Source organism: Semicossyphus pulcher, unplaced genomic scaffold, assembly GCF_022749685.1.
Source record: "Semicossyphus pulcher isolate SPU_LCO1_2020_fin unplaced genomic scaffold, fSemPul1.0.p SCAF_3, whole genome shotgun sequence".
Classification (NCBI taxonomy): Eukaryota; Metazoa; Chordata; class Actinopteri; order Labriformes; family Labridae; genus Semicossyphus; species Semicossyphus pulcher.
In genome coordinates, this window is record NW_027211704.1 from 13,173,048 (window position 1) to 13,200,567 (window position 27,520).

Here is a 27,520-nt window from a genome sequence, read left to right on the forward strand (position 1 = left end):
GCAGTGAAACCCAGTATGCAACAGGTCAAGTTAAAGGTTAGTTCTATTACTATTAGTAAAGATTTACTTTTCTATTCCTTTTTATTCTTGATTATTTTCTTCTAATCTAAACTGCTGTTATTCTTATGTTTTTCAGTCACTATAAACCTTGGCCTCTCTGTATTGGAACAAAAACATTCACGTGCATGGCTGAGACTGTGATGTAGGGCTTTAAAAAAATCCATCAAATGTTTTCATAGAACTGAGTAAGAATTTATCACACTTGATTATACGGCAAGAAAAATATTTCTACATAACATCTTTGACATTAATGAACGAATGAATTTTATTTAGTTTTTCATCTTTTCAGTTCAGATAAAAACAGGAAAAAAAGGCAGCTCAAGTCCTCATAACTGATTAAAACATATAGCCCTGGATTTCTTGTCCTTTTATGATTTATCCCCAGGTTTAAAGTAATTCCAACAAACAAACAAAAAACTGATATTTATGCGGCAACTAATGTTTAGATTGCCTGTAAAGTTAAGATAAAAATGTGACATTTAAATGGGGAAAAAGGTGACATCAATAATGTCTTAATTTATCAACCCATACCAACTTTATTGAACTTTAACTCAACTGACTCGAGTAAAAGGCAGATCCTGTCTTAGACTGATTGTGTGTGTGTATGTGTGTGTGTGTGTGTGTGTGATTCAGTTATATAGCCTACAGTCACACATAGTGAAACACTGACACCTAGTGATTAAGAAGGTAACCTGCAGTAAAAACAGAATACTGCAGTATTAGATAATATGCCTTTTTTATGCATTAAGGAAGATGTTACTTTCTTTCAAATGTGCACATCAGGTTGCTTTATAAATCCTAAATCTATCTATATCTTGAATTAAAACTAGACTCAATCAGTTGTGAGGGGTAATTCCAGTTTGTGTTGAGATAAATTTATCTTCACCTTATCAGAAAAATGGTCAAACATCCATTTTGTATACCTTCTTTAGCTAATGTTAATGGCAAACTTTAGCTAATGCGGTGAGACTATCATTACAGAACCTTATTTAGCACTTTAATTACTTACTTGGTTTGGGTTAGACTTTAGTCAGATAAAGCCTCTACGTCCATCCTCCAGGTGCAGATCAGAATGCATTCAAGGCCTTCCTTGAAGTCTTAACAAAAATAGGAAAGTTATACACTTCAAAAAGGTGGATTTATTGTTGTACTTGAAAACATTCTATTTACATATATGTAACTAACTAAGGGGAAATTGAATACTATCAATGTGTATAAGAACCTAATTGCCTTATCTTTATTAGCTTAAAGTCAGCCAGCGGCCTGTTAACCATAGCTACACGGCGGCCATTTTCCCCTGACATCACAAGCAGGCTGGGAAGCTCAAATGCTGTTACACATTTTGGACTGCTGTATTCCAGGTTGCAAATCAAATTAAACGCAGTAAATCTGACCAATTATCATTTCACGGTCTGATTGAACAACAACAGAAAAGACAATCAGTAGTAAAAATCTAAAGTAACACTATAATGACATATTTCATAGTCAACCTTGAAAGACAGAATTCAACAATTTCCAAACCAACATCACTGTTTGATAACGTTAAATGTCTCAAGAGGGAAGGTGTAAAATTCATGCTAATGGAAATGTAAGTTAGTAATTGGTAGCTATTGGTAATGTTAGCTAGCTAAAGGATATGATAAGTTAAAATGACATATTTCATAGCCACCATTAAAAGACAGCTAATGCTAAGCATTGAACAATTTCCTAGCTAATAACGGAAATGTTAGCTAGCTAAAGGTTATGTTAAGCTAATGGTAATGTTAGCTAGGAATCGCTTGAATCCTAATATTAGCTGTTGTAACGGTAGCTAAAGGGTTATGGCTTATGTCCCTTCAGAGTTACACTCTGTTTTGTCTTTTCAGATGCTCAATCGAGAGCAGTAAAATTGTAAAGATCAGATCAATAAGTTAATATGATTTGCAAAGCTGGAATAGGCTACAGCTGCTGTAGGATATTACAACAGCTTTTGAGCTTCCCACCCTGAGTTTGATGTCAGAAGAAAATGGCCGCCATGTGAATATGATGCATAAAGGTTTTTAAACATTGTTATGATTTTAGTTAAATGTGTTTAAGAGAATTATATGTCTCTATAGTTTTGGGTGTTTTCCCAGTCAATGCAGGCTCATATATCACCGTCTTCGACCTTATCTTTGGCCATCTGGCTTGTAAGATTGATTCCCATTAAACTCAGCAGCCACTCCAGCTCCTGTATCTTCACATTTCATTCTCTCTCTTCACGAGCAGCACAGCAGAGCTTCTGAAATCAAGTCATTTTGAATTGATCCATGTTAATTATTCAAATGAAGAATTGTGAAGAGCATGTTTCAAGACCTTTTAGAGCACATAAAGGAAGGACTTGCTAATCACCCATGAGGAATATTTGGATACATATCTCAACTATTGAACAGTGCACAGCACAGTTATGGCTAATATTAATTTGTTTCGTAAAGTTGGTAATAATATGAATCTATTCTCAAAGTAACCAAGGCAGACAGGGATACAGAGAGGATAAGAAAATATTTAAACTATCATATGCATTTTCTGACCTCAGGGTCACATGGTGCACTTCTGGGAACTGCAATTAGCTTGCTGTTAGCCATTAGCAGGTGTTTGTGCTGCCCTCAGGGACTGACATAAAAGCAGAAAAACAAATAGGGAGGTACTTAACTACAAGAACTTATTTCCAACATTGAAATGGCAACACTAAGAATTTCACATTTGTTTGAGATGAATCTCTCTATACAACATGCACTCTAATAGTAACCCTCTGTGTGTTCATAGAGTGAAGAGACAGAACCAACTAAACCAAAATAAAAGCAGAAGACCATACTTGCTAATGGTCCTACATATTTACATGACCCAAGTTAAGTAATTCAAAATAAAGGGTTTCATTTATAATGTTCTGTCCTTTAGGGCCGTAGTTGAAGTGAAAATCAGGTCAGAACTACAGCCAAAACAACACACAACAATTTTTAAAAATAGTAACGCTTGGATCAATCTTGGAAAATAATAAATACATAGGCTACATGAAAAAAATGCAAGTCAGTTTAACTGGCTGAGGTTACCTGATTACATTCACTGGGCTCCTTCTGACCTACTCAACTCATTGAAAAAGACAGTTTACTCATTGATCTATCTATCTATCTATCTATCTATCTATCTATATCTGTACTACATACCTCACCAATTATTAAGTAAAGCTTTAGTGATGTAAGATAGTCCATCCATCCTTTGAAGATGGAGGGACGTAAAAAAGAAAGAGGATAAATGAGGTTTGGGGTAAGCTAATCCGGAACAAATATATTATTTCATCTAACCTCTGAAAGCAATTATTTTAGATGTTCTGACCCTCAAAATTCTGGTCCTATTCATCTTAGTACTGGAATAAAATGCAGATCAAAGTGTAGTTAAAGAGACTAATGTATCTTAGTTAATTTGATTAAGATACAGATGGAAATAAATTGGCCCACACTTCATAGTTGTGATTTAAAAACCCTTATTGTTATCATTATTTGTATTCTGACTCTATACATGTAACTAAGAAACACAGTAAATAGCACTACAAACATTATCATCAACATACACTATTTCCTAATTAGCTAGGACCAGATTGTGGTGTTGACACTGCTATTATTAGCTATCTGCTGAAATCATTAATACCACTTCCTACTTTAGGAGCCAAGATGAGCCCGTACTGACTGACTGACTCAGCCCTTTAGTTAGACGGGGTTGCAGGAAGGAAAATGGACAAACGAACACCATGTTCCCCTAGCTTACACTCTATTAAATGCACAAGTAACAAATAATGAGTGCTACACATTGTTTAGAGTGATTAATAGCTCTAGCATCTCCAGCTAAAGATAGATAAAACACCAATCGAAGGTTCTATACCCATCGCTGCTGCAGCGTGGGGTTTCCCAGCGCTGACTGCAGGGTTACCGCGCCCATCTCGTCGTTCGATGGCCGGACGAGAGTGTTACTACAGAAAGGGCAGATGTTAAGCTTGGCAAAAAAGGATACAGTTGACTGTCTGCTTTTAATGAAGTAAAGTGACTTTACAGATTAGCCTTTTATTCTGCTTGGGCAGTTACATCAGTACAGGGCTAGTGGGTGTGATCCCCCCCCTCCTCCCCTCTCCGGTTGGTTGACTGAGGTTGTGAAGCTCCCTCGCTGTTGCCTGCGCTCGTGAAGGCTGCTCCTCGGAAAAACTAACGCTAGCTGGCTAGCTGGTTAGTAAGCTAGCGTTTAGGTGTTCGTTGATGCGTGGATCGGAGGTATACGCCGTCTTGTTTTCCAGTCAATGCCAAAACGCAAAAACAAACGCAAATTGAATCAGGTAAGATGAAATAAAGCGATTATCATACTGCTTCCTAATTTTTCACAGTAAATGTAAATGCCATTAGCTGATGAATTGTGGCGGAATTGAACTGTCCGGGGGTGGGGTAGCGATAGCTAGCTTCCTAGCCATTTAGTTAGCTGCGGATGGCTAACATTTAGTTAGCTGTTTTATCTAAAGCAAATATAAGTCTCGGATTTTAAAGTTTGGCTGCAGCAGTGAATATTTGCGCTTTGTATTTTCAGTTGATAAGGGGATTGGCTCAAACCGTATCTCTACATAACTGGCTTATTGCATCCAGTTAATTGAGATAGGTTAAGTACTGTTCGTGTTAGCGAAAACCCCCGGCGTTTAAGTCACGTTAATATCAGTAAGGCTTGATACCAGCGACGGCCCAGTGGAGCCGCTTCTTGGCCTAAAATACACTAGTTAAGGAACTGGGTTGTAATAAGTTAATATGGCTAACTGCAGTGATATTGATGCCACATTGAGCTTCCTTTTTAGCTGTGGGTTGCTTTGTACTCGTAATGTTACACAAAAAGATGTTACATATAAAGATGTTGCTGTCAGTGGATGATGACACACTGGGCTGGGCTCGAACAATAAACGTCCCGTAAACAAATTAACAGCAAATTTTGATTATTGGCGATAGCAGAACAGTCGGCATCACAAGTTAACTTAAAAACTGCATGTTATCTATATATAAATTTAACATCCACACTTAATTTACGTGAGCTATTGTATCCGCGTTAACACCCTATTTTTTTTACCAGCTGAACTAATAAGTTAGCACATCGACTCGGCCGCGCCGTGCACCGCCTTTAACTTGGGCTAGTAATGCTATTTTTTTTTACCAGTTAGCTAATAGGCGGTTGTGCAGCGGTGTAGAATAGATGGTCATCTACATTAGGAAAAATCATCCGCCTCTGTTATTGCATTTTTACCCACTGAAGTCAAACAGGCCATCGCCGCCCGACCTTGCAGTTTTACAGGCTCAGTTTCACTACAAGATTAGGGAACCAACTGAATATACTGATAGGTCTTAATCAAATCAACTTTACTCTGTCGGCTTTAACGAGATTGTTAGTGCATAGGTAAGTGGATTTCTGCAAGCCAAGCAATCGCCGAGTTTCTAGGTTTACCCACTACGCTTAAAAGCTAACTACATAGCACTCCGTGTAATTGCGGAAGAGCTGCCGAGTCCAGCCCTGAGTGTCTGTGGTTACGGTTTCTTTTGCATTAGATGCTTCTAGCTATTAGCTTTATGCGTCTTATACAGCGGACCTGACGTTAGATCAACTTTGTACCGGACATTGTTCCATCACAAGTGAACTTCTTACTAATAAATTCACCGAGTATTGCTCTCTTGAATACTCTGCCCTGCCTGCAGGCCTTCACAGCCAAGCCTGCTAGCAGGCTAACTAGCGGACAGCAGTCTGCAAGATGGCGTTTAGCTGCATCTTCTCAGATTTCCATCAGTGCAAGTCATTTTATCATTGCATTGTGCAGCGTTCTGTATATGTAGAAATTAGATTAGACCTAACCGGACACGAAAGGTCTTACTGACAGTTACGACATTTTAGTGCTAAATTGGTAAAAATGTTCTCCTAAAATATGTGTAGGGGCTCTGTAGCACCAAGTCTCTAAACAAATTAGATTGACAAACCAACTGAAACAGCTATCCAGCAGCCATTCAAATCCAATGCAAACTATTCTTCTGTTGTAGGCAAATCACAGAACTGCACACAGTGACTATGTAAACTATCACTACACCACATACAGAGCTGGATTAACCTGCGCACAAACAGCACTAAGAAAATATGCACACTGGTTATGTTGATTGTATTGTCTTTTAGCTGCCTTCCATGCAGTAGCTCAATCATTTATGTTGGAATCATGTGCATGTTATTTGCAAATGAATTTCTTACATGCATGTATTCTTTTAAAAAGCCACTTTATTTAAACAAGGATTACACTGATAATACAGTATCTGGTCACACAAGCCAGCGGGAATGGTTGGACTGTATTAGGGTTATGATTTTTCCAGCTTCGATAAAATCCAGGCACTTGCTGTAAGTATGTTGTGTGTAAAAGAATTAAGATTAAACTCATCCTTTTTATGATTAGGAAAACATATTTCTAATGCCCGAGCTGGATCTGCCAGCTGTTTATGTTAGTGGACATGGATAGGATTAGAGACTCATTGACTGAGGATTTTAGCTTTTAGGATTATAGAGTTGCGTAGTGATATTGCTGGTTATGGCCTTTTCTATGATCCAGCTTTAGACCTGTGAAACATTGCATTATCATCCTTTAACAGTACGGATCAACTGAGTTGTCCTTTGAGAACAGACTGCAGAGTCAGAGAATTATTTTTTTAAGTGTTAACCGGAGATGTATGAGACACCTTTTTTAAAAGTAGCAGGCACAGACTGCCCTTAAGGGACCTAAGAAAAGCTAGTGAGCTACAACTCTAGGCTGTTTGCCACTGCTCATTGTTTATCATGCAGTCAGCTGACCCTGATCAGGCGCTTGGAAAGCAGAAGTGATGAGGGAGAGGAACTCCTTAACTGTAAGCATCCACAGAGGTCAATGGGAAATAAAAGTTCTGAGTCTGGATTATTGTGTCACTGAAGAGTATTTGCTAATAGATATATATTCAAGGAGCCTTTCATAGCGACAGAAACCTGTCTGCTTTACCTCCACAATGTTAATGATCAGAACTGAAAGCTTATTAATGACTTAAGAGTTCAATATAGATAGCACTATTTTGCTAATACAGCATTCAAAACCCAAATATACTTTTTATAATATTCAATATTAATTACTCATCACATTAAATATTTAATGGAATCATATAGAAGGTTAACAAAATGCATATTTTAAGATGTTTTTGTTGCCTGTTCAAACCTTGATAATTATGTATAAGCCTATAACTTATGTATTAAACACTACTCTGTGCATTGGCAAACGTTGTCTGACAATACAATTCAGCACAATTGATTCAACTTTTATTTAACTTGTTCAGTGTAAAATAATTAATACATCCAAGAATATTTCTCAGCTATATCTTTGTCAAGGTGAGAACGACATTCTGCTGTCCATTGATGATACTGCATAATAATTACATTCCATGACACGGTTATTTGTAGATTAATGAGGGTAAGAGGATAACCTGTGTTAAAAAGGTCAACCAATCAGAGGACCTAAGGGATAACATAGTCAGGTAGAGAGGAGTGTCAGTCTTGTCTCGAGACCTCCACTGTCATAGGCCTACTGACTGACATACAGCAGGTAAGGTAACTGGAAGGGCAAGGTTGGTCAACTGAATGGTTTTATCAGGGGTGTTAACAGTCTTTTTTTTCTCCTATTTGCAATATTGCACTTTGAACTGCAACATATGTTGTGCGAAATCTTTTATATTGCTTGTTTTTCTCAGATTCAAGGGGGCAATATGCCTCTTAGAGGGCAGCCTGCACAGCCTATAGTCCTTATTAGTAATAAGTGTTAATATGTACTCATACAATGTTGTGTTGAATATCTCTACAAAGCTACCTTTTGGTCGTTTTATAAGAGTTGATGCAACAGTGTCAACCTCTATCATTAATCATTAATGATTTAGCATTTTGGTTAAAATTGCGTGTGCATACTCAATTTGTATTGACTAACCAGTTCTCTGGATGTAGTCGTGAGTACCACAAAAAACATTCTGTACCATTTTTAACATTCACAGTCACGCACATTATGAGTACAATCATAAATTTGTTCCTAAATGCTCTCTTTGACACGCTTTAATAATTGATTAGATAGATCTAAGCACAAGGGAATCCATTTTCTGGAGTTGGTAAGCGATCAGTGACTTTCAAAAACCACTACACCAACTACTGACATTATTCAAAATATGAATTTACATTTTGCCGTTTTGCTTTGGGCTAAGCTGCTATCATGTTGCTTTGTGCTCCCTTTGCATACATTTGAAAGTGTATTGGACTGTGCATGTGTCATCAAACAGTTGGACTGACATATGTGTCACAGTATGCTACAGAAATGAAATGCTTATCAGTAACGTTAGCAAAATTACAATACGAAAGGACTTTTTCTTTGATTTGCTCAGTTAAAAGTTTATATTTGGATATCACGTTCATTGTAAATAAAATCTGTCTTGTACTGGACAGGTCATTATGCACAAAATTATTTGCTGTCAATTTTCTGTCTTGACATGTCTTGAAACATGCATTCATTTGCTTTGAAAAATAGGACTTGACGTAGTCCAAGACATGGCTTTTATATTTGGAGCTGGATGTGGGATGAGTTTTTTAATGTTATTTTATTACACAAAACTTTTCGAGTGCCTCGAGGCTCTGTATTAATATAAGTGGCTTATTGATCACTCGGCTAAAATTCTGAGTATCCCGGGGATTGAGGTCAACAGGATAACGACTGCTTCTCGGCTCATTGGAAAGTCATGCCTTAACAGGATTTGTCTGGCAATCTAAAGTGTGTATCAGGATTATGTTAGCGACATTGAGGTGTGAAAGTAAGGTTGAACCATAAACTGTAGGCTAGATACTGTATACTGTAGGCAAAGAATTAGGTTTATTGAAAATCCAGTGAAACTGACTGGAGCTCTTCTTCTACTGTCATCAAATCTGTGTTATGGTTTCAGGCCAACTGTGCCTTCATTGGGAAAAAATGTGACCTTAATTTTACATAAAGATTTGTGTGAATGAACTAAAATGTTTCTCTTCCTTCTTGTTTTTTTTTTTTTAGATCAACAAGTGTCCCGGTAGCTGGAGTAAGGTAATTGAAAAAGCAGGATAAAATGAGTGAACTGGACCAGTTACGCCAGGAGGCAGAGCAGCTCAAAAATCAGATCAGAGTGAGTAACAAACACCTTTTTTTTTTTTACACACAATTTCATAAATACTATTAAAAATAGAATTAACACTTTAAGCCAAAGTTAAAGCATTTACAGCAAAGATACATGTGAGATGGATTAATGTTGCCCTAAAGATTTGACTTTCCTCCTTTTCAGGATGCCAGGAAAGCATGCGCAGATGCCACACTATCACAGGTTACATTTAACATTATGATTTTATTCTAAAGATGAAAAGAATTTGGACTCAAATTAACCAGAGTGCTTTATGTTTTACAGATCACAGCTAATATTGACCCCGTTGGACGAATCCAGATGCGTACAAGACGAACGCTGAGGGGTCATTTGGCTAAAATCTATGCCATGCATTGGGGAACAGATTCCAGGTAAAAAAGATCATTTTTGTTGTTGCACTTTCTTGCTTTATGTCAAATATTGAGCAAAGTGTAAACGTTAGAGTATATCTTAATGTAAGAGTTAAACATTTTTCTGCAGCGTTTTGCTCATGATTCAAGATACAAATAGATTTTGGTTGTCAACTGCGATTGTGATGTTTATATTGCTGTTCTCACTTGTGTAGGCTCCTGGTCAGTGCCTCTCAAGATGGCAAACTCATTATTTGGGACAGCTATACTACAAATAAGGTAAGGTATTTCTTTTTACAGGTAATAGTTTAAGAAAAAAAAAGGCAATCTGTGTCATGTATGTAGAAGGCAAAGTAATAAGAGCAGCCGTTTAGACTTGGAGATGAATGCATGTCATTGTTGGCATACACAGGTAAATACAGTAATTTCTGCTACAATTTAAAAACTTGAAATCAAAGGAGATATGGGCCTTGTTCTATTTTGCGGCATGCGTCTTTTCTTATGTAACTTGTAAGGTTTTACGAGAATAAAGGAAGGGAAACTAACTCTTCCAATGCTGCATGTATCTGCAATTCATTCAGAAGCGCTACATATCAGCTGAAAGAGAGGCGATCTAGCCCTCTCTACAACCAACCGAAAATGTAAAATAGATATACACCGTCACGTCCGAGAAGAAGTTTTCCTGCTGACGCTGAAAAAGCATTTGCTGTCAGTTCGATACAGCCGGCAACAAATCCAACTGGGATTTAAAAAGATTAAAGGGTCATTCTTCCAGTGTATCTCTAGACCCGCTGAGGAGATTGTGGACCAGATTGAGGTCAGAATAGTGTATGGGATACTTTAATGCTGATAGGGTCTCACAAATAGAAAAAGTGCACGTTTCGGCCTTTGCTATATCAAGCTGCCATGTTATTCTCTCTACGAGATCCACTAAGTAACAGCGTATTGATTGGCATATGATACGTTCCATTAAAATGGAAATGGAGTGATTACACAGGACACTCTCTAATGCCTAAACAGTGCATGCTGGGCCTTGTTCTCATTTCACTCGCTCTTGATGGGTCATGGGTGCTTTAATAGTAATAGTCTTTAGCTACTGTAAATTCTTGTGTTCTAATTGTTCTATTATGAAACTGGACTTTTACATGAAGTAATGTGTTTGTGTGTTTTTGTAGGTTCATGCCATTCCACTTCGATCTTCCTGGGTCATGACTTGCGCGTATGCACCGTCAGGAAATTATGTGGCCTGCGGTGGCTTAGACAACATCTGCTCCATCTACAACCTGAAAACCCGCGAGGGGAATGTACGCGTGAGCCGTGAGCTCGCTGGACATACAGGTATGTGTGCTACTGTCATTTTTGTCACTGTCACGTAATATCTAAAGCATTACAATGAAAGTCTTAGCAAATTACAAAGATTGTTAAAGGTTAAAAGACAGCAGAAATAGAAATATGTCGTTTTATCTGTCATGATCTTCCATATCAATAACCCCTCCTCTGTTGATTCTTTAAATATCAGGATACCTGTCCTGCTGTCGCTTTCTTGATGACAACCAGATTGTGACAAGCTCTGGAGATACCACTTGGTAAGTAAAAGGATTGCCGACATTGAGCTGCTTTCCTGTGCTGTTTCAACATCTTTGTGTAACAGCTAGTACATTGGACAAATGGCTTAATTGTGTATTTTATTTCGCAGTGCACTTTGGGACATTGAGACTGGCCAGCAGACAACCACTTTTGCTGGACACACAGGTGATGTCATGAGCCTGTCCTTGGCCCCTGACGCCCGATTATTCGTCTCTGGTGCTTGTGATGCCTCTGCTAAACTCTGGGATGTCCGAGAGGGCATGTGCAGACAGACGTTCACTGGCCACGAGTCTGACATCAATGCCATCTGTGTAAGCTCTTCAAAAACTGCTTCAACATTTTCTCCTTTTTCTCGAAATTGCACTTCGTTTCATACTGTAGCTTTTGTTTCTTGTGTTCCTGTGTTTTGCAATAATATTTGATCTTGTTTTACTTTCAGTTCTTCCCTAATGGCAATGCCTTTGCCACCGGCTCTGATGATGCCACCTGCAGGCTGTTTGATCTGCGTGCTGATCAGGAATTAATGATCTACTCTCATGACAATATCATATGTGGCATCACCTCCGTCGCATTCTCAAAGAGTGGCCGTCTTCTTCTGGCCGGATATGATGACTTCAACTGTAACGTGTGGGACACACTAAAAGCTGACCGTGCTGGTGAGTAGCTGAAGCAGCAATCTTTGGACCCTGGATACTCAGAGACACGGAGTGATTAAATGTACTTGGATACTATAATAACAATTGTTTCTTTTGTAGGTGTGTTGGCTGGACATGACAACCGTGTGAGCTGCCTGGGAGTAACTGATGACGGCATGGCAGTTGCAACAGGATCCTGGGACAGTTTTCTGAAGATCTGGAATTGAAGCCTGAAGGTTTCCTTTTTTTTTTTTTTTTAATTATTGATTCACAGTTTCTTACATTTGTACCTAAGGCTGTTCCATGTTAAGTCCTAGTTCTAAACCTGTAGTTGCAAATGTTTGTTGAAGCCTCCTGTTTTGTGTGGCTGAACTGGTATGCTTTTGGGCTACGTCTTTGCCCTTACAGGTTTAAGAAGGTTGTGGGTTTAATGAAATCTGTCTGTCTTTTGTTGGGCTGCATTTATGAGACACCTGTTAGCTTGAAACTCTGCGTTTTCTTTTGTCTAATGTGATCAACCAAACATTCCTGCCCCCTACCTTTTCAATAAGCTGTAGATTAGTGTTAGGACAACTGCATTTGTTTAAGCATAATTTTGTTGACTTGTGTGGAGAAACAAACCCATCTGGCGGAGGTAAAAAGAGTACACTGACCAGTTAGTACACCTCAAATTTCTACCACTTACAATCTAAACATATGTAATAAAATTAATAGAACTAAAACCTGTCAAATGTAGGAAGAAAGATCCAACACCATGGCTTTTATGGCTTCTCTAAATTTTTAATTATACGGAACAGGCTTGGGAAAAGGCCTGAGCTTGCTGTGGATATAATGATATATGTGTAATTAACAAGTAGCCCCTAGTGATCTAGGCCTGAATAATGAGCTAGCTTCTTATTTAATCTTGGCCCATTATGTCATGACACACTTGTACATGACACTTTAAAGTTTAAACAAGCTAAATTGTAGATCAGGTTAGATTAGTTAATTCTTAATTTCGTTTGTCTTTGTTTCCCAGATGTTCTTTTAACTCCAAAGTTGACTGGAAGACCATTACAACTTCAGAATGTTCACAGCATCTTCTTCAACACTGTTTAAACTGACTTGGACACCACAAAAACGAAGGGAAACCAATGCCTTTCCTACACAAAGAAGAGCACAATTGTTTATCACCTAGTTAAGAAAGGATCTCCTGTGGTATCAAATCAGAAACTTGTGCATTCCTTCTCGGACCATTTTATGTTACCTTGAAAGAGAAAAAACAACACTATCATCCCATGCAAATGTGTGCGTCTTGAAAGCAAATGTTGGAGTGTAATTGTACAAATTATTTAACTTTTTTTTTTTTTTTTTTTTTTTTTTAAGAATTCTATTCTGATGGTTTGTTATTCTTGATGGCTTTCTTTTTGTCATATTTCTTTAGTGGTTTTAGAAATGTTTGAATTACTGCTTTGTCTTTCTAATCCAGTTAAATCATATAAGACAGATGAGAGAAAACAGGCAGAACGTAATGCAAGTAAAAGCTTGGATCATATTACACGAGCAGCTTTCAAAATGTCCATGATGTATTTATATACTAGCTGTTTTTGTTTCATCACAGCCTTTTGCACATGAAGAAGCTTCGCCTCTCAACTAATACTATGTTAACTAACCAAGCACATGCTCTAAGTTATGAATGCTCATTCCAGTACAAAAGGACTTATTACGAGTAACTTATACAGTTAACCCCCTTAATTCTTGTACATGCCTTTAAAATCTGGGTGGGAAGGGGTGGGGTAGCAAGGTAGGTGCTGAGATAATTGGGGCATGGCTGGATTTTATTATATGGATGGGGGGGAGGGAGGGTTGTGTTTAGTATCCACTTTGAGTGAAACACCTCACCTGACTAAATAGACACTTCCTTTGCTTGGGACTGCAGTTGCAACTCTGTGAATGAAATGTACAAATCAATGTCTGAAAATAATGGTCTGATGTTTTAAGTTAAGACATTTAATTTTGTCTGCCATGAGTTAATTTAGATGTGCATGCTGTAGACTTGCTTTCAATGGTGCAAAATCCTAGATTTTTTTTTTCTCTTTGTTTCTGAAAAGGAGAGTAACCTATTGATTGAACTTACTAGAAGCCATTTTTTTGGCTCCAACTCTGCATACATCATACATGTACTAATACTGGTAATGCTATGCACCAGAGTGAGCAAGAATGGAGAAAGACTTAATATTGATTGCATACTTAGTGTAAATTATGCTTACCAGTTCTATTGATGCCAATTTTTGTAATAATTATAACAATCATTGTGAGAATTCTATCCTTGACAAGTCCTTTTCTCTCCTTCAAAATCTTCACACTCAATGGAACAAAAACGTCCTCACATACTATCCATACTAAACTTTTGTACATTTTTTCTTGGTCTTAAATTGAAAATCAGAACATCTGAATGACAACATTTCACTGTATACAGAAGCACTTTTGTTAAAGTTGTGACATATTTTCACTTTTCCTTTTTCTGCGATGATGTACAATAAATGTGATGTATTCGTGTGTGGCCACAAGTGAAAATGCAATTCAACTGAGACAGATTCCCTTTTCTCTTTCCATTAATATTATAGAGCTCTGCACCCTTATGTACCTTTTCACTTTTTGTATTTCATTTCAGTCTGTTGGTGTTACACGGTGAGCTGGATGCAAGATAGATACTGTACTAAATTGTACTGTTATTGATTGAAAAATGTAATAAAAAGCTGTTTGAGATCTCTTTGTTGAGTTGAGTCTGTAAGGATTTTCAATTTACATAGTAAGATTAATTTTGCCAATACTCAGTCAGACTGAGACTGCGTTTTCAGCTTTGTGATCAGAAAAAAAGTGGTTTTGCAGGGATAGCTTGTTTGGGAAGGGCAGGTTCACTAGTTCACTATTTTTTAATGAAAATCACAATAAGGGTTTATTGCCAAGTAGTTTTACACATACAAGGAATTTGTCTTGCTGTTATCAGAGCACTACGGAAAATATAAAAATATATATGTAAAAAGGAAACTGAAGAAAACTTCAAGCAAACTAGAAGTAAATAAAATATGAATATTAACAGGTGTTATAGAAAAAATGTACAAGGTATTTATTTGGTAGCCTATTTGAAAGACATTTTACAAGCAGAAGACCATTCATGTCACAGATAGGGTTTTTTAAATGTAAAAAGCAATTCTAACATCCTTTAATAACCTGTTTATTAACAGCGTCCAAGACTTAGCAACGACTTGCAGATATTGTTATAGTAAAAATTAAGATATAACTATTCGCTAAATCCATCTTCTTTTCAGACAAATAAAAGCTGATTGAATAATTTCAGTTGATGTTATTAACATCTACCTGATAACAGCAGCCAGTAACTGATGCAGTGATGCAGGTCAAAGTGACCCCCTCTCTAGTTGTGTTAAAAATAAACTGGAAAATTTCAGTTTGATACATTCTTGTGATCAATGATCGTAATCTCACAGAATGGAAGATAGGCTCCACTTTATAGATCTTTATTTCACAGAACGTACGGCCAAACGAACCGCCATCTTGACAGCGTACCATCTAGCTAACTGAAGCTGTACTAAAGCTGGCCTAACATACTCCCTTGCGGGAGGGGGGTAAACCAATCCTTTTTAACAACAAAATCATCGACTAAGTTATAGTACACATACTAAGAGAAATAAACATTTACTTTAAGAATTGGGTTACTTTAACAACTTTATACTGACGAATGATTTGATTAGTGGCTACATTAACGACTCACTCTGGGCACATTAACCTACAAGACATGAAGTCGTCCAATCCAATGACGTAGTTCCCTTTTCGCTTAGATAATGCCATTTTGCTAGGCCTTTCCTGGTGGTTTCATTTGTCGCCTCGTGGAAAGAAAAGAAATATTCCATGCTGTGTTGTATACTTTTCATTTGGGACGAATGTTTATTTGAGGTTGTACAACTTAATCGGCCTGCATGCGCCATTTTGAGGAAATTATTTTTGTCGGATTAGTTAGCGGGGGACGGTACGCATTTTTCATTACGCGGCACAGTTGAACGGTCTGAGTCCTGTGTTGACGAAACAGTCCCTGTCCCAGCGAACAAAGGAACACTAAGGTCGATGCACGCTCGTTAGCGCAACTGGAGGAAAATATTATTTATGACATATTTTAAAATCAAACCTTGCTTAGGGAGATTTTTGTTATAGAATTGTTTACTTTAGACGTGTTTTCTTCAGATTTAGAAATTAATTCGCCGGACTCATTCAGTTCCGTTAGCAGCATCGGCTAGGGTTAGCCGATTGTGGACAATTAGCGAGCTAACTGCTAACTTCAGCGTTGTTTTGATACAAGCAAGAAGCTTTCTTTTGGGGAAAATGGCCGAAGTATACATTCGAGTGGCAGAGGAGGAAAACGAGGAGCCTATGGAGATCCCGTCGGAGGACGACGGCACTGTTCTGCTTTCAACCGTGGCAGCTCAGTTTCCAGGGGCGTGTGGCCTACGATTTAGGAGCCCAGTATCTCAGTGCATGCGGGGAGTGCGTCTCGTGGAAGGGGTCCTACACGCGCCGGAAAACGGATGGGGGAACGTGGTGTATGTGGTGAACTATCCAAAAGGTAAATATGAACACTTTGCAGTGCCTCCAAAGAACACTTAGTCCAAACAGGTGGCCTGATGTAACGTTATTTATAATTCATGATGTAGCTTTTAGCGCTCTGAAAATAGATGAGAATGGCGTGACGTGTTTTGTTTATGCCTTCAAAGTCCGCCTATAGGCGCTAAATCTGTTCAGATACTAAACAGAGCAGAGTCAATGTTGACATGTTACAAGATGCAAGTTTCTTTTGACACATCTTGCCAAAGCTATAACAAAAGCCCTGAATGTATGCTATGTTGTTTAAACTGCTTTAAACAGGTCTTGGTTTCACTGAATAGAATTATTAGTAGCTGAAACGTTGTTTGGTTCCCATCAAACAATTTAGGAAATAAAATGTATACACGGCCTTGGCAAGTTTTTTTAGAGACAGTAGAAATGGCAGGAAAACAAATTCATTGCTGTCTGCATGGTTCATATACAATGAATTTAAAATGTGTTGTTGCTGTGTTGATATCATTTCAGACAACAAAAGAAAAATGGAGGAAATTGATGCCTCCTCTGCTGTCAAAATGAAGAGAGGGGACATGAAGACATCTGACCTGATCGTACTGGGTCTTCCTTGGAAAACAACAGAGCAGGACCTTAAAGACTATTTTAGCACATTTGGAGAAGTCATCATGGTTCAGGTATGTCATTGGCAATATTAATTAAATACACATTGCTCTGGGTTCTGTGTGGGGCTAATTGATCGTCATTGTGATATGTTTCTTTTCTTTTCAGGTAAAACGAGACGCCAAGACTGGAAACTCCAAAGGTTTTGGCTTTGTGAGGTTTACAGAGTATGAGGCTCAAGAAAAGGTCATCTCCCAGCGCCATATGATTGATGGAAGATGGTGTGACTGCAAGCTCCCTAACTCGAAGGTGAATATGGTAATGTCCATGCGAATACCAACACACTCTGGGAATAAAAACAGTGTTTACATTGCTGGAACGCACAGTAACCTGTTATTGGTGTTTTTTCCTTTTGTTCACAGCAGGGTCCAGATGAGCCTCTGAGGAGCCGGAAAGTGTTTGTTGGCCGTTGCACAGAAGACATGACCACTGATGACCTAAGGCAGTTCTTTATGCAGTATGGAGAAGTCACAGATGTCTTCATCCCCAAACCATTCCGTGCTTTTGCCTTTGTCACATTTGCAGATGATCAGGTATGATGTTACATGTGTAGAAAATACTTCTGATGTTGTGGTACCACTGCCCAGATGACCTGATTCACTTCTTTTCCCTCACAGGTTGCCCAGTCTCTCTGTGGAGAGGATCTAATAATCAAAGGCGTCAGCGTTCACATCTCAAATGCTGAGCCCAAACATGGCAATAGGCAGTTTGATCGTACGGCACGGTTTGGGAATGGTTTTGGAGCTCAAGCATTTGGTAGCAGCCGTAGTGGGTTAGGGAGCAGCACTAATAGTAGTCTGGCTAACTTTGGTTCTTTCAGTCTGAACCCGGCCATGATGGCGGCTGCACAGGCTGCTCTGCAGAGTAGTTGGGGGATGATGGGCATGCTGGCTAGCCAGCAGCAGACATCCACCACAGGCAGCACCTCCAGTGGAACAAGCTCTAGCAGGGACCAGAGTCAGTCTTTCAGTACAGGAAACAGCAACTATGGCACTAGCTCAGCCAGCCTTGGCTGGGGAACAGGGTCAAACTCTACAACCAGTGGCAGTGGGTTTAGCTCAGGTTTTGGGTCCAGTATGGAGTCAAAGTCGTCTGGGTGGGGTATGTAAGTTAAATGTTTGTATGGTAAGTATTGTGACACAGATGAGTCTTTTCAAAATTTATTTCTGGTGTTGATGAGTATCTGAAAACTTAACACTTTTGTGGAAGATGTTTTGTACATTTGGAAAAAATGCTAAAGATTTAATTTAGAAAGTGTTGAAGTGAGTTGTTTACCAGGATGTCTGACTAAAGTGCTATTTTTGATGTCTCATTTGTTTGTATCCATTTCAACTGGATTCTCTAATGCATGTATTGTGAAATGTGATATAACCATTTTGAAAATGCATGAATGTTTGTGGTTCACCATTATCCGGCTTTGTCATCGACCTAAAAAGCAATCTTGCATTGGGAAGAATCTGGTTGAAACCTAAATGTTTTAAGTGCAACTTTATTTGCAGTCAAGTTCTGTGGAAAAGCCTTCATTGAAATCTCTTCTGCAGTTCACCTCTCTTCCATTTTCCTGTGAGGAAGCTCCTCTTTGGCAGCATTCTTGGGGTGATATCGGTATCATTCTCCCTCTTCCCACCTGTAAATGCTATGCCATCAAAGAACGGCTTCACTACGCATGTTCTAAGAGACGGTGGGTGTTTTCACTTTTATCCACTTTTAAATGGAAAGAACTGCGCAACTGACATTTTAAGAACTGATGAGTGCGATTGAGGATGGCTTGTGGCGAAGAGTGAAGCGATGAGTGAGCGAACGGAGAGAGACGCGTGAAACGGACTGGTTGTGCAGTGAAAGAGCCCAATTTTGACTGCTTTTTGAGTGTGTGAGTGGAAGCTGCAGATGCTACGAGCGCCTCCCCTAACATGGACATTCTTTAATTAGTACTTCAAGAATTTTTTTTTTTTTTTTTTTTTTTTTTTAAATCTTTGCAAGTTTTTCCTTACTCTTAAGTATGTCGATCAAGTGCAGAAATATCAAAATGTAGTGGAATGTTGTGATGAATATTTGTATTGCTTATATTATCTGATTTGAATGCTGTATGGTGTGTGCTTTCATGTTACTGAACTGATCTGTAAGTGTGTTCTTGATGTGGATGACACCTGTTGAAGACTCTGGGGGACGCGAGTGATAGTGTGAGAACGTGGAGGTGTGTGTCCAATGGTTCCCAGTAGCTCTTGTTGTTTGTGGGGTGTTTATAAAACATGTCAAATGAAGGGAGTTCTCTAATAAAGTTCATTTGAATAGATGCTTAGTTTATATTACTTGAGTCAGTTTGTCAAATAAAAAACCATCTAATTCGATTCACATATCTAGGGACCTTGGGCTCTGCTGGTCGAGGTCTCCGTTTGAACCCTGACTGAAGTCTGTTCTGAAGGACGAAGACGGAAGTTCCAACACTTTCAGTGTGTGGCCTTCTCAGACATGACACGGGGTAGTACCTATCTTTTTGCTGCTTTATGGCTTTAAGAGTAAATTATCCCTTGTTGATTATTCACAGCTAGTTTTAAGGTTAGAAGGAAGTATTTGTCTTTAATTGGGTTAGAGTTAGCTAAATGCATCAGCTCAGCAATGTGAAATCACATCTCCACGCAATGTGTTGCTTAAACGACTAATGACCTTGTTTAGCCTTGGATTTGGTGATGGGTATTACTAGCTGGCCTGATAGACTTAGTGGCTACTTAATGAGGTACACCTGTACAATCTCTTGTAATTAATCAGTTTGAAATGTACCTTGGGTTCTGTGCATTATGTCCACCGTTAGTGTTGTTAGATAAATGTGTGTTCTTGTCTGCTCATGTAGTTTATAATAGCAAAACAGCAACTTTCTCTCTTTCTTTCTCTTAACCCCAAGATTACATTTACAGGAGACCTAATTGTAACTTCAAACAGATGATTGTTTTTAATCTATGATTTTTCGAAAATTAGATTTTTGCTTGCTTCCTTTTGTTAGGACTCACAGAAGGGTGCACGGCTATGTCCTGCAAAACCACATACAACCAGGTAATTATAGTGTTTTTAGGGAGTCCTTTATAACACCAGGCTTTAATGTTACAATTTAAACCCTGTAAATCCATGTCCAAAACGCATCGAACAATTACTTAATGGAAAGTGTATTGGATTGTACAGATGTGCCTTATAAAGTGGTCAGTCAGTTCAGATTAGTCTGCTTGATACAGTCCCTTGAGGTTTCCCTAAGTACTAACACATGCATAGCTCATTCTTACAACATGAGAACTATGGTAGGTATGCTATTAAGCTGTTCAAACTGCTCTAATAAAAATATATTTTATGTTGTCTTCAGAGTTCTTGTAGTCATTGTAACTTTGAGTGTACTTTTCTATTTATTTTATTGCATGTCAAACCAGTGCCAAATGCTCTATCATTCCACTGAAAGAAAACAACTTAAGAATGTGTGAGTTCCCATAAAAGAATGACTATATAGTACAACTCATTGTCATGTATAAGTCAGCTTTTATGTTTATTTGAATGTTGGGCAAAATTGAGACACTGCAGGCCCGCCTGTGTCTTGTCGTTACTCTCTGCTTTCCTCCTCAGTGTCTCTGCTCTTCCTCTTCCCGGTATTCTTCTTTTTCAAATCCCTCTGCTCCTGGTTCAGTTCTTCACTTTTATTTTGTATGTGGGTGGACTGAAATAAATAAAGGCAAATCAAACATTACATTTGCTGTCTGCTGTAGAATACATACACCCTGACAGTTCCAGTGAAGTGCTTTAATAGGATGAAATGTTTTTGTCTGTTTTACAGTGACTGGCATAAGTGCATTTGTTTGATTTTGACTAGATGTGACATATTGGTTAAGTGCTGTATATTAGAGTAAAAATAACTCACCAGTGCAGTGCTGCGACGGGCTAAGAGCTTTACATCTTCTGCAGACACTGTGCATCTTTTAGCATGCCTGAAATCAAATTTAAGATATTTAATCAGATGTTTAATGAGAGGCGAGAGATTATACTAGCTTAACTATGTTTAAAGACAGGATGAGGTTAATAACAAATGTAAAGTGTCTTACCTTGCAAAAGCCTCCAGGTCTTTGGCAAATATATCTAAAATAAGTGGGAGCCAACATTTGGATGAGTTTAGACTGATGTGAAAATGATGAAAAAACACTGATATTTTATCCAACCTAGTGTTCTTCACGTAACACAACAGCAGCACCTTTTAGAAGCAATTAAAAAACATCTTCAAAATTCATATTTTTCATTTAAACTCAAACACCAACAATACTTTTTAAAGCTCATTAAGGGAAAAGATCACAGCAGATACCCTCTTTACATGAAGACCTATCAAGGTGGTTTTGACCTCAGTTTTATATCATCTATATAATGCAACAAATCAATGGAGTGGGTTTTTATACGTAACCTTTTTGTATATACATTCTGGAATATTTTTTATTGTGCATTTTAAAGGTCATTCAAACAGCACAAATAAAACATTGAAGCATACCGCAGGCTTTCTGATTCATTTCTGCAACATATTTTGAATGGATGCATAATTCATACTGTTAAAAGTGCTGTGTGGTTACATAAATAAAAAAAGAGGTCAAGCATCCAGAAATAGAAACTAACCAACTTTGTTAGTAGTTTGAAGTCTGTTTTTTATTATATAACATTTATTTTTCTGTGTACTTTTGAGGGATACATGAAGTTTTTATTACACCACAGAGGGACATCAGACAGGTGGCAGAACATATGGCTGCTGATTTTATGATAATAATAATAATAATTTAATAATACCATTATTCATTTTGTTTGGGCATAACGTGATAGAATAATAGTATAATATCTCTAATCAAAGGTATTCTTGGTCAGAGATTGTGTTTCTGAGCTGTTAAAAACTTTGTAAAGGTTTTGGAAAAAGTGAAGTCAGAATTAAGAAATGCATGTTAACAATTATTCAAAGGCAACTACTTATTTGCTTACTTTTTTTATTGCATAGTTGCTAGACAAAATGTATTAATTCTCTCAAGTAAGTAATAACTAACTGGTAGTAAAAGGTTGTAAAAATACTGCTGTGATATAAAATGATGTATAATCAAAATGTTGATATATAAACATTAATCCCAAATGCTCTGTTGGACAGATAACACTGAATAAACTTAAATATATGACATCTTATCAAGCTGCAAACTCGATTAGATTCACAAGATGAAGTTACACTTGAAAACAGAATGTCAATGAATTTTAAAATATATAATGCATGTGTTGAACATGTAGTCTGTTTTCCTTGTTGACACTAATGACTGTATATATGGATGGTTGACACTCACCACATTGTCTGAAAGCTGTTTCGGCTATCGCTGCTATGACTTGGCGACTGAACTCTCTATGGTGGTCCTCTCCGGTTTGCTGACATAGGCGACCCACAGTAAAATGCACTGCTGCCTTTAACCTCTGAAATACAACACATTCAATCAGATCATAAGGAATCAATATGATGCCAGCTAATTACGTTCTTCACCGATAGTTATAAAAAAATAAGTATTTCTATAGCTGCCGTCCCTAACGTCTACCGGCCAGATGCAAGCTTTAACTAAGTTAGCTAAATCAAATTTGAGATACATTTAACATGCTGTCATACACATAAAAATAATGTTCTTACCTGATGCGTCTCGTCTCTGTCGACAGACATTTTCGCATGGAGAAACTTTTAAGCTACAACGGCTGCAACTGATCACCAAGTAGGGAAACAACTCACGAAATAAATGTGTTACAGCGTAAACAAACACATTGTTCTTAAACACACATTATTAGTTGTTCTTTAGAGTTCCCATTAGCTTGAAAAAAGAAAACTCGCGGCAAAATCATACAAGCAAGTCAACAACTGATGATCTTTAATGCCTTCATATTTCTACAGCACCACCGTGTGGTCAGGGGGAGGTACTGCACTGCCAATACAACTTTTCTAAATTCAATTTATTAGCATGAAAGTTTCAAAAACAATGTTGCCAGAGTATCACAACACATTTTTTTTTTACATTGATTTGATTGATTGAATATAACGCTCAATACAACATAATGTCTTGCGCATGTATTTGTTCGAACATGTGTGTGCTGTTTGTGGTCATTCACATTCCCACATTCCCAGGTTGTGGCATGATATACGTAGGAGTGCAAGTTATGACCTGCCACCTTCTTCTGGAAGTCTTTTTAATTTTCAAGGTCATTTATGGAGTTTATGAAATCTAAAATTTTATGATTAAACTAAAGTAAATGAAGAAAATGTTATTTATTTTTAAATGTTTTACGTTATAGGAGAAATTACCTTCTGTGTGAGCTTCATTTGATGAACAATGACCTTTTATTTGTTTTCATGATATTTTTTTGTGTCTTCCTTTTTTGTTTTCTAGTTTTGGTCCCTGAGCCTGCACTTAGGCTCCGTCTCTTCTGTCTATCTCTGGCAATGGAAGGAATTCAAGCATTTGATCACAGACATTACATATATGTTACATGCTCTTCATGAAGTATAGAAGCTGCTTTATGTGGCTTTGCCTCAGCTCATGTCATTTTATAGGCATATTGTAAATAACGTTCTCTTGAGTTTCACGATTAGATCACAGAGGCTTCTTATAGATTTGCTTGCAGACTTGATCCTCACAAGTCAGTTCCTGCAGAGAGAAAACAAAATACATTTAAAAATAGTGAAAAAGTCTCATGGCAATGTAGGTTTATAATTTTTTTATGAGTATGAATCCACAAAATACTCTGTGAATCTGCCAGAGTCATACCAGATGAAGCTCGTCTCCCTGAATCCAGTGAGTCCACCCTCGGTTCTTCTTCTCTCCTCTCTGAACGCACACCAGCTTGTCATTTTCCCAGTTCACCACACTCTGATAGAGAACCAAAATGAAACTCAATACATCAAACTCCCTACATATAGGGTTTGTGATAACAGCACAGCCACAGAAAACATTTAGACTTTGTGTAAAAAGTTTTCAGAGAAAAATAATGTTTATAACTACAATAATACACTTCATGTAAGTTGTTACCTGGCATGACCTGTTGTCCAGTCCTTTAGTCACCTCTTTGAACTCTTCTCCTATTTTGAACGAGAGGTCGTAGTTTCTGAAAGTAGTGAAGGTCTTGATTGTGAAAGCGTCTCCGTCTTGCTTAATCACTTTCTGGGGCTTCAACATCGAGGCGACCTTACGCGTTGCAAAATCAATGCCTGTATGTCAAAATGAAGGGAGGGTTCACACACGGTACATCCATGTTAACTTTACTTTGTCACCACGTCTATCATCATGCTCTGAGCAGGAAACAAATCAACTGTTAAATTCACTGGACGTAAAAAACTGCACAATGATGACTGATTATGGTGCTCACTTCTCCAATTTAATTTACATGAATTATTCTGACAAATATTATATAATCACTACTTATGGATTTCCTTCATATAACAAACATTCAAAAACACTCAAATGCCACTGTGTATTTTTAAATATGGCTTTAAAGAAGCTGTGACTCTTACCGAGCGCAACCATGTATCCTTCAGAATTGACATTGCTGACAATGTCCCATGTTCCACTGTAGTCGACAGGCATCCTGGATGTTTGATTCTCTGGCAGAATTGAAAGCTTGAGTATCATTAGTGATCAGATATAAAGTTAATGGGTGGGATTTTCATTGTGTGTCAATGTGGAGCAGGGGTGATGCTATTTTGGACACGTACAAAGGAAGAGCACTGGAGGGCGGAACAGGACTGTGAACACATAAAATGAGGAAACTTGTGTTCCTGTTAAGACAAAAGCCTCCGTATAGAGGCTAAAATGTAAAGAGTGGGCGGCATCCTTCAAACGCTCCTGATTTTCTGGTGCCAGCTTTGACTCACAGTTTAACAACCTAATCTGCAAGCTTACTTTTATGTGCAAATGCTCAGGTAATACAATATGCTGCACAAGTGCAGCGTGACACACAATCCTTCCTCACATGTGGAGGTGAACGCGTCGAGCCATCAGGATCAGTGTTTCAGAATAAAGGCCTCCCTGAACGGCCATGTTCCTCTACATGCTAATCTTCCTGGCTTATCACGGCAGCAGATGGATCCCCAGGAGTAAGAGGTTAAAGTTGTAAGTTATTAAAAGTTCCTGTTTTTATTTGATAGAAAAATACACTCTATATTAATTAACATTTTATTCCTGTTTTAATTTGTAGTCAAATCGTGAATGCAGTGTTCACAGCCCTGGTCCTGGTCCCTCAGTTCTACGTCATGGCAAGGTAAGTAGGACATAGGCGACGGCATCGAGCCAAAGAGCTCACGGGTCATTGGTGCAAAAGGGAATGTGCTTTTAATGATGGTGTTTGTTGTTGTTTAAAAAAGGCCCAAATCGTCCAGATACTGCAGCCAGCCTCTTCTGAACAACCTGTCGGCCTCCATCGCTCTGTCCTTCATAGCTGCAGGTACACTTCTTTTCAGAATGACCTTTAAAGGTGTTTGATTTTACATTTAAACCCTATAAAAGTATGTAACATACCTTCAATAGGAACATATGAGAGATACTGTACAGGTAAAGGCAACAGTAGTAAAACAGACTTTACTTTTGTAACAGGTTTCTCAGTGATATTCACGTTGATAGACCCGGTTCCTCCGAGCTTGTGGGCGTCCTATCATGTGTTTGGGCTGCTGACATGTGGGCACGGCCTGTGCACGGCCATCTTGACTCTGACAGCAGCATCATGTGTAAGAAACACGCTGTAAAGTTGGCGTTGAGTTCTACATGTAAACTGCAGCATCATGAGGGTTTGTATGTGTAAATTCACAGGCCAAAACCACCCCTGAGCTGTACTACATGTCCCTTTTTCTAACAGCGGCTTCTATCTTCAGTACAGGTGAAGTATGTTTCTTACATTTCTTAATATGAGACCATTCATACAGAAAGTCTTCAGCTGCTTGTGTCTGTTCAGGGTTTTTCCTGGTGAGAGGCGGACTCTGGCTGACTACCAGGCGGGCCGTGATGGACCCGAGCAGGAACAATGAGCGGTAAAGCACTCCAGCTGTCCCAAGTCGACACCTGATACTCCACATATTAACATTTCATGTGTTTTCCAGGCCGGGCAGCAGCTCGAAACTTAAAACCATGGGAACAAAAAAAGAAAAGAAAAGGAAAGTGGCTTAATCCTCCTCACGTTTGGAAGCTCACATCAGGAAAATACCAGAAGCAGATGTTTGTGTCATGATCGTAAAAGCGGTTTCATTTTATTTGCAGTTGATTGATTTACATTTTTTCTAATAAATACACACTGGATTCACTACAAATATAAAACCTGTATATTTAGATTTTTCTCATTGTCTCATTCAAAAAGAAAAGTTCTTTTAAACTGATTATAGAAAGAAAATGAAGAGTCAGGATGCTCAGTTGATACTGGAAAAGTGCAGAAACCGCTTTGGTGACATCAAATGAACGTATGAAAAATAAACAGGAGATTTCAGCCAGTGCACTTTTTTATACCTGCTCTTTTAAATGTCCACAAATATACAAGCATATAAAACCAATTTCCTCCTGAGTGAATATAAACCCAAATGTCCGATGTAATCACCACAAACCAATGTGAAACTTTTAAACTAATAATCTCAACATTTTCAAAATGCAGCACAAACGTGTTGGAAACAACAACTGGAGCTAAAAAGTCGGTCACATCTTGTTTTACTGACTCTTTTGTAGATATGATGACTGTCACTATCACCAGACTTTACAGACTGAGGCACTCCACTTAACTTAAAGAGGGTGTGTGACTCGTCCCATATTGAAATAAAGCTGCCTTTGTTTGGACTCCATCATTAAAAAGCACCTAAAGATCACAGGTGTTACACTGATCTGAGTGGAATGTGTGTTTGAGTCATGAATGTGCTTTTTATAAGCACCAAAGGAACATTTCAGTAACATGTTTGTATTTATATCATTTACATACAAACTACATCTATTGTTTATGAACTCAGTCCTATTTAAGTTTTTCCCAACTCACTAATTGCTGTTGAAGCGGGTCACAGCCACTCAGCCATAGAGAACATACAATCATGAAGTCTGAATCACACAGTAAACTGCACATCTGCATATTTACAATTCACCTGAGGTCAAACACAAACATGCGGGGTTGTAAAAAGTGGTTTAAGGCACTCGATGTTTACAGCGTCAGATATTCATGTAGTGCTACATACCATGTACTTTGTAAACTGCAGACATGTATAATAATTAGTCTAGATTTTAAAGTCATCTCACACATTTTATGATTTCATAAACTATACAAACAAAAACTGCATTAAACTCACCTGCTCACAGAAAAGATGTGAATGATTCAATCATAAAGGACTGCACCGGTTGTTTTT

At 38.1% G+C, this 27,520-nt stretch overlaps 5 protein-coding genes across 9 annotated transcripts; 3 read left to right on the top strand and 2 right to left on the bottom strand.

Annotated features, from left to right (window-relative positions):
• Positions 1-4,020: 4,020 nt before the first annotated feature.
• On the top strand, positions 4,021-14,610 carry gnb1b (guanine nucleotide binding protein (G protein), beta polypeptide 1b). The gene is made up of 11 exons (XM_069677590.1): positions 4,021-4,399; positions 9,170-9,278; positions 9,435-9,473; positions 9,555-9,661; positions 9,856-9,919; positions 10,816-10,978; positions 11,160-11,226; positions 11,337-11,538; positions 11,667-11,883; positions 11,983-12,098; positions 12,881-14,610. The coding sequence occupies exons 2-10, from the start codon at positions 9,222-9,224 to the stop codon at positions 12,087-12,089; spliced, it is 1,023 nt and encodes a 340-aa protein (XP_069533691.1). The 5' UTR covers positions 4,021-4,399; positions 9,170-9,221; the 3' UTR covers positions 12,090-12,098; positions 12,881-14,610.
• A 1,115-nt stretch (positions 14,611-15,725) lies between these two features.
• On the top strand, positions 15,726-20,857 carry tardbpb (TAR DNA binding protein b). 5 transcript variants are annotated; one of them, XR_011309326.1, is made up of 6 exons: positions 15,726-16,480; positions 16,984-17,147; positions 17,242-17,391; positions 17,496-17,666; positions 17,751-18,814; positions 19,495-20,857. XR_011309326.1 is itself a non-coding variant. In XM_069677878.1 (5 exons), the coding sequence occupies exons 1-5, from the start codon at positions 16,240-16,242 to the stop codon at positions 18,240-18,242; spliced, it is 1,218 nt and encodes a 405-aa protein (XP_069533979.1). In that variant the 5' UTR covers positions 15,726-16,239; the 3' UTR covers positions 18,243-19,488. The 5 variants fall into 5 exon arrangements, 4 of the variants coding, with proteins under 4 accessions (XP_069533979.1, XP_069533980.1, XP_069533981.1 ...); XM_069677878.1 differs by lacking the exon at positions 19,495-20,857 and having other exon boundaries at positions 17,751-19,488; XM_069677879.1 differs by lacking the exon at positions 19,495-20,857 and having other exon boundaries at positions 17,499-17,666; positions 17,751-19,488.
• On the bottom strand, positions 20,613-22,962 carry cenps (centromere protein S). The gene is made up of 5 exons (XM_069677882.1): positions 22,799-22,962; positions 22,467-22,590; positions 21,210-21,243; positions 21,029-21,095; positions 20,613-20,827 (listed from the first exon to the last, which is right to left on the bottom strand). Exons 1-5 carry the CDS (start codon positions 22,826-22,828, stop codon positions 20,714-20,716), a joined length of 369 nt encoding a protein of 122 aa, XP_069533983.1. The 5' UTR covers positions 22,829-22,962; the 3' UTR covers positions 20,613-20,713.
• An 81-nt stretch (positions 22,963-23,043) lies between these two features.
• rbp7b (retinol binding protein 7b, cellular) lies at positions 23,044-24,748 on the bottom strand. Its single transcript, XM_069678296.1, has 4 exons — positions 24,668-24,748; positions 24,186-24,364; positions 23,925-24,026; positions 23,044-23,804 (listed from the first exon to the last, which is right to left on the bottom strand). The coding sequence occupies exons 1-4, from the start codon at positions 24,738-24,740 to the stop codon at positions 23,751-23,753; spliced, it is 408 nt and encodes a 135-aa protein (XP_069534397.1). The 5' UTR covers positions 24,741-24,748; the 3' UTR covers positions 23,044-23,750.
• Positions 24,749-25,191: 443 nt separating this feature from the next.
• On the top strand, positions 25,192-26,173 carry LOC138606070 (uncharacterized). Its single transcript, XM_069678530.1, has 5 exons — positions 25,192-25,265; positions 25,351-25,413; positions 25,517-25,596; positions 25,746-25,890; positions 26,101-26,173. The coding sequence occupies exons 1-5, from the start codon at positions 25,192-25,194 to the stop codon at positions 26,171-26,173; spliced, it is 435 nt and encodes a 144-aa protein (XP_069534631.1).
• Positions 26,174-27,520: the final 1,347 nt, after the last annotated feature.

Bases quoted from the DNA above. Each gene is read 5' to 3' on its own strand.
- gnb1b (XM_069677590.1), top strand. From the start codon at position 9,222: ATGAGTGAACTGGACCAGTTACGCCAGGAGGCAGAGCAGCTCAAAAAT. The intron at 10,979-11,159 runs GTATGTGTGCTA...TTTAAATATCAG, and splicing joins TGAGCTCGCTGGACATACAG to GATACCTGTCCTGCTGTCGC. The intron at 11,539-11,666 runs GTAAGCTCTTCA...TTTTACTTTCAG, and splicing joins CTGACATCAATGCCATCTGT to TTCTTCCCTAATGGCAATGC.
- tardbpb (XM_069677878.1), top strand. From the start codon at position 16,240: ATGGCCGAAGTATACATTCGAGTGGCAGAGGAGGAAAACGAGGAGCCT. The intron at 16,481-16,983 runs GTAAATATGAAC...ATATCATTTCAG, and splicing joins TGTGGTGAACTATCCAAAAG to ACAACAAAAGAAAAATGGAG. The intron at 17,148-17,241 runs GTATGTCATTGG...TTTTCTTTTCAG, and splicing joins GAGAAGTCATCATGGTTCAG to GTAAAACGAGACGCCAAGAC.
- cenps (XM_069677882.1), bottom strand. From the start codon at position 22,828: ATGTCTGTCGACAGAGACGAGACGCATCAG. The intron at 22,591-22,798 runs GTAAGAACATTA...GTTGTATTTCAG, and splicing joins ACAGAGACGAGACGCATCAG to AGGTTAAAGGCAGCAGTGCA. The intron at 21,096-21,209 runs GTAAGACACTTT...ATTTGATTTCAG, and splicing joins GACCTGGAGGCTTTTGCAAG to GCATGCTAAAAGATGCACAG.
- rbp7b (XM_069678296.1), bottom strand. From the start codon at position 24,740: ATGCCTGTCGACTACAGTGGAACATGGGACATTGTCAGCAATGTCAAT. The intron at 24,365-24,667 runs GTAAGAGTCACA...TTTGACATACAG, and splicing joins AGGATACATGGTTGCGCTCG to GCATTGATTTTGCAACGCGT. The intron at 23,805-23,924 runs GTATGACTCTGG...TTCTCTCTGCAG, and splicing joins AGGGAGACGAGCTTCATCTG to GAACTGACTTGTGAGGATCA.
- LOC138606070 (XM_069678530.1), top strand. From the start codon at position 25,192: ATGTTCCTCTACATGCTAATCTTCCTGGCTTATCACGGCAGCAGATGG. The intron at 25,414-25,516 runs GTAAGTAGGACA...TGTTTAAAAAAG, and splicing joins CAGTTCTACGTCATGGCAAG to GCCCAAATCGTCCAGATACT. The intron at 25,891-26,100 runs GTAAAGTTGGCG...GTGTCTGTTCAG, and splicing joins TCATGTGTAAGAAACACGCT to GGTTTTTCCTGGTGAGAGGC.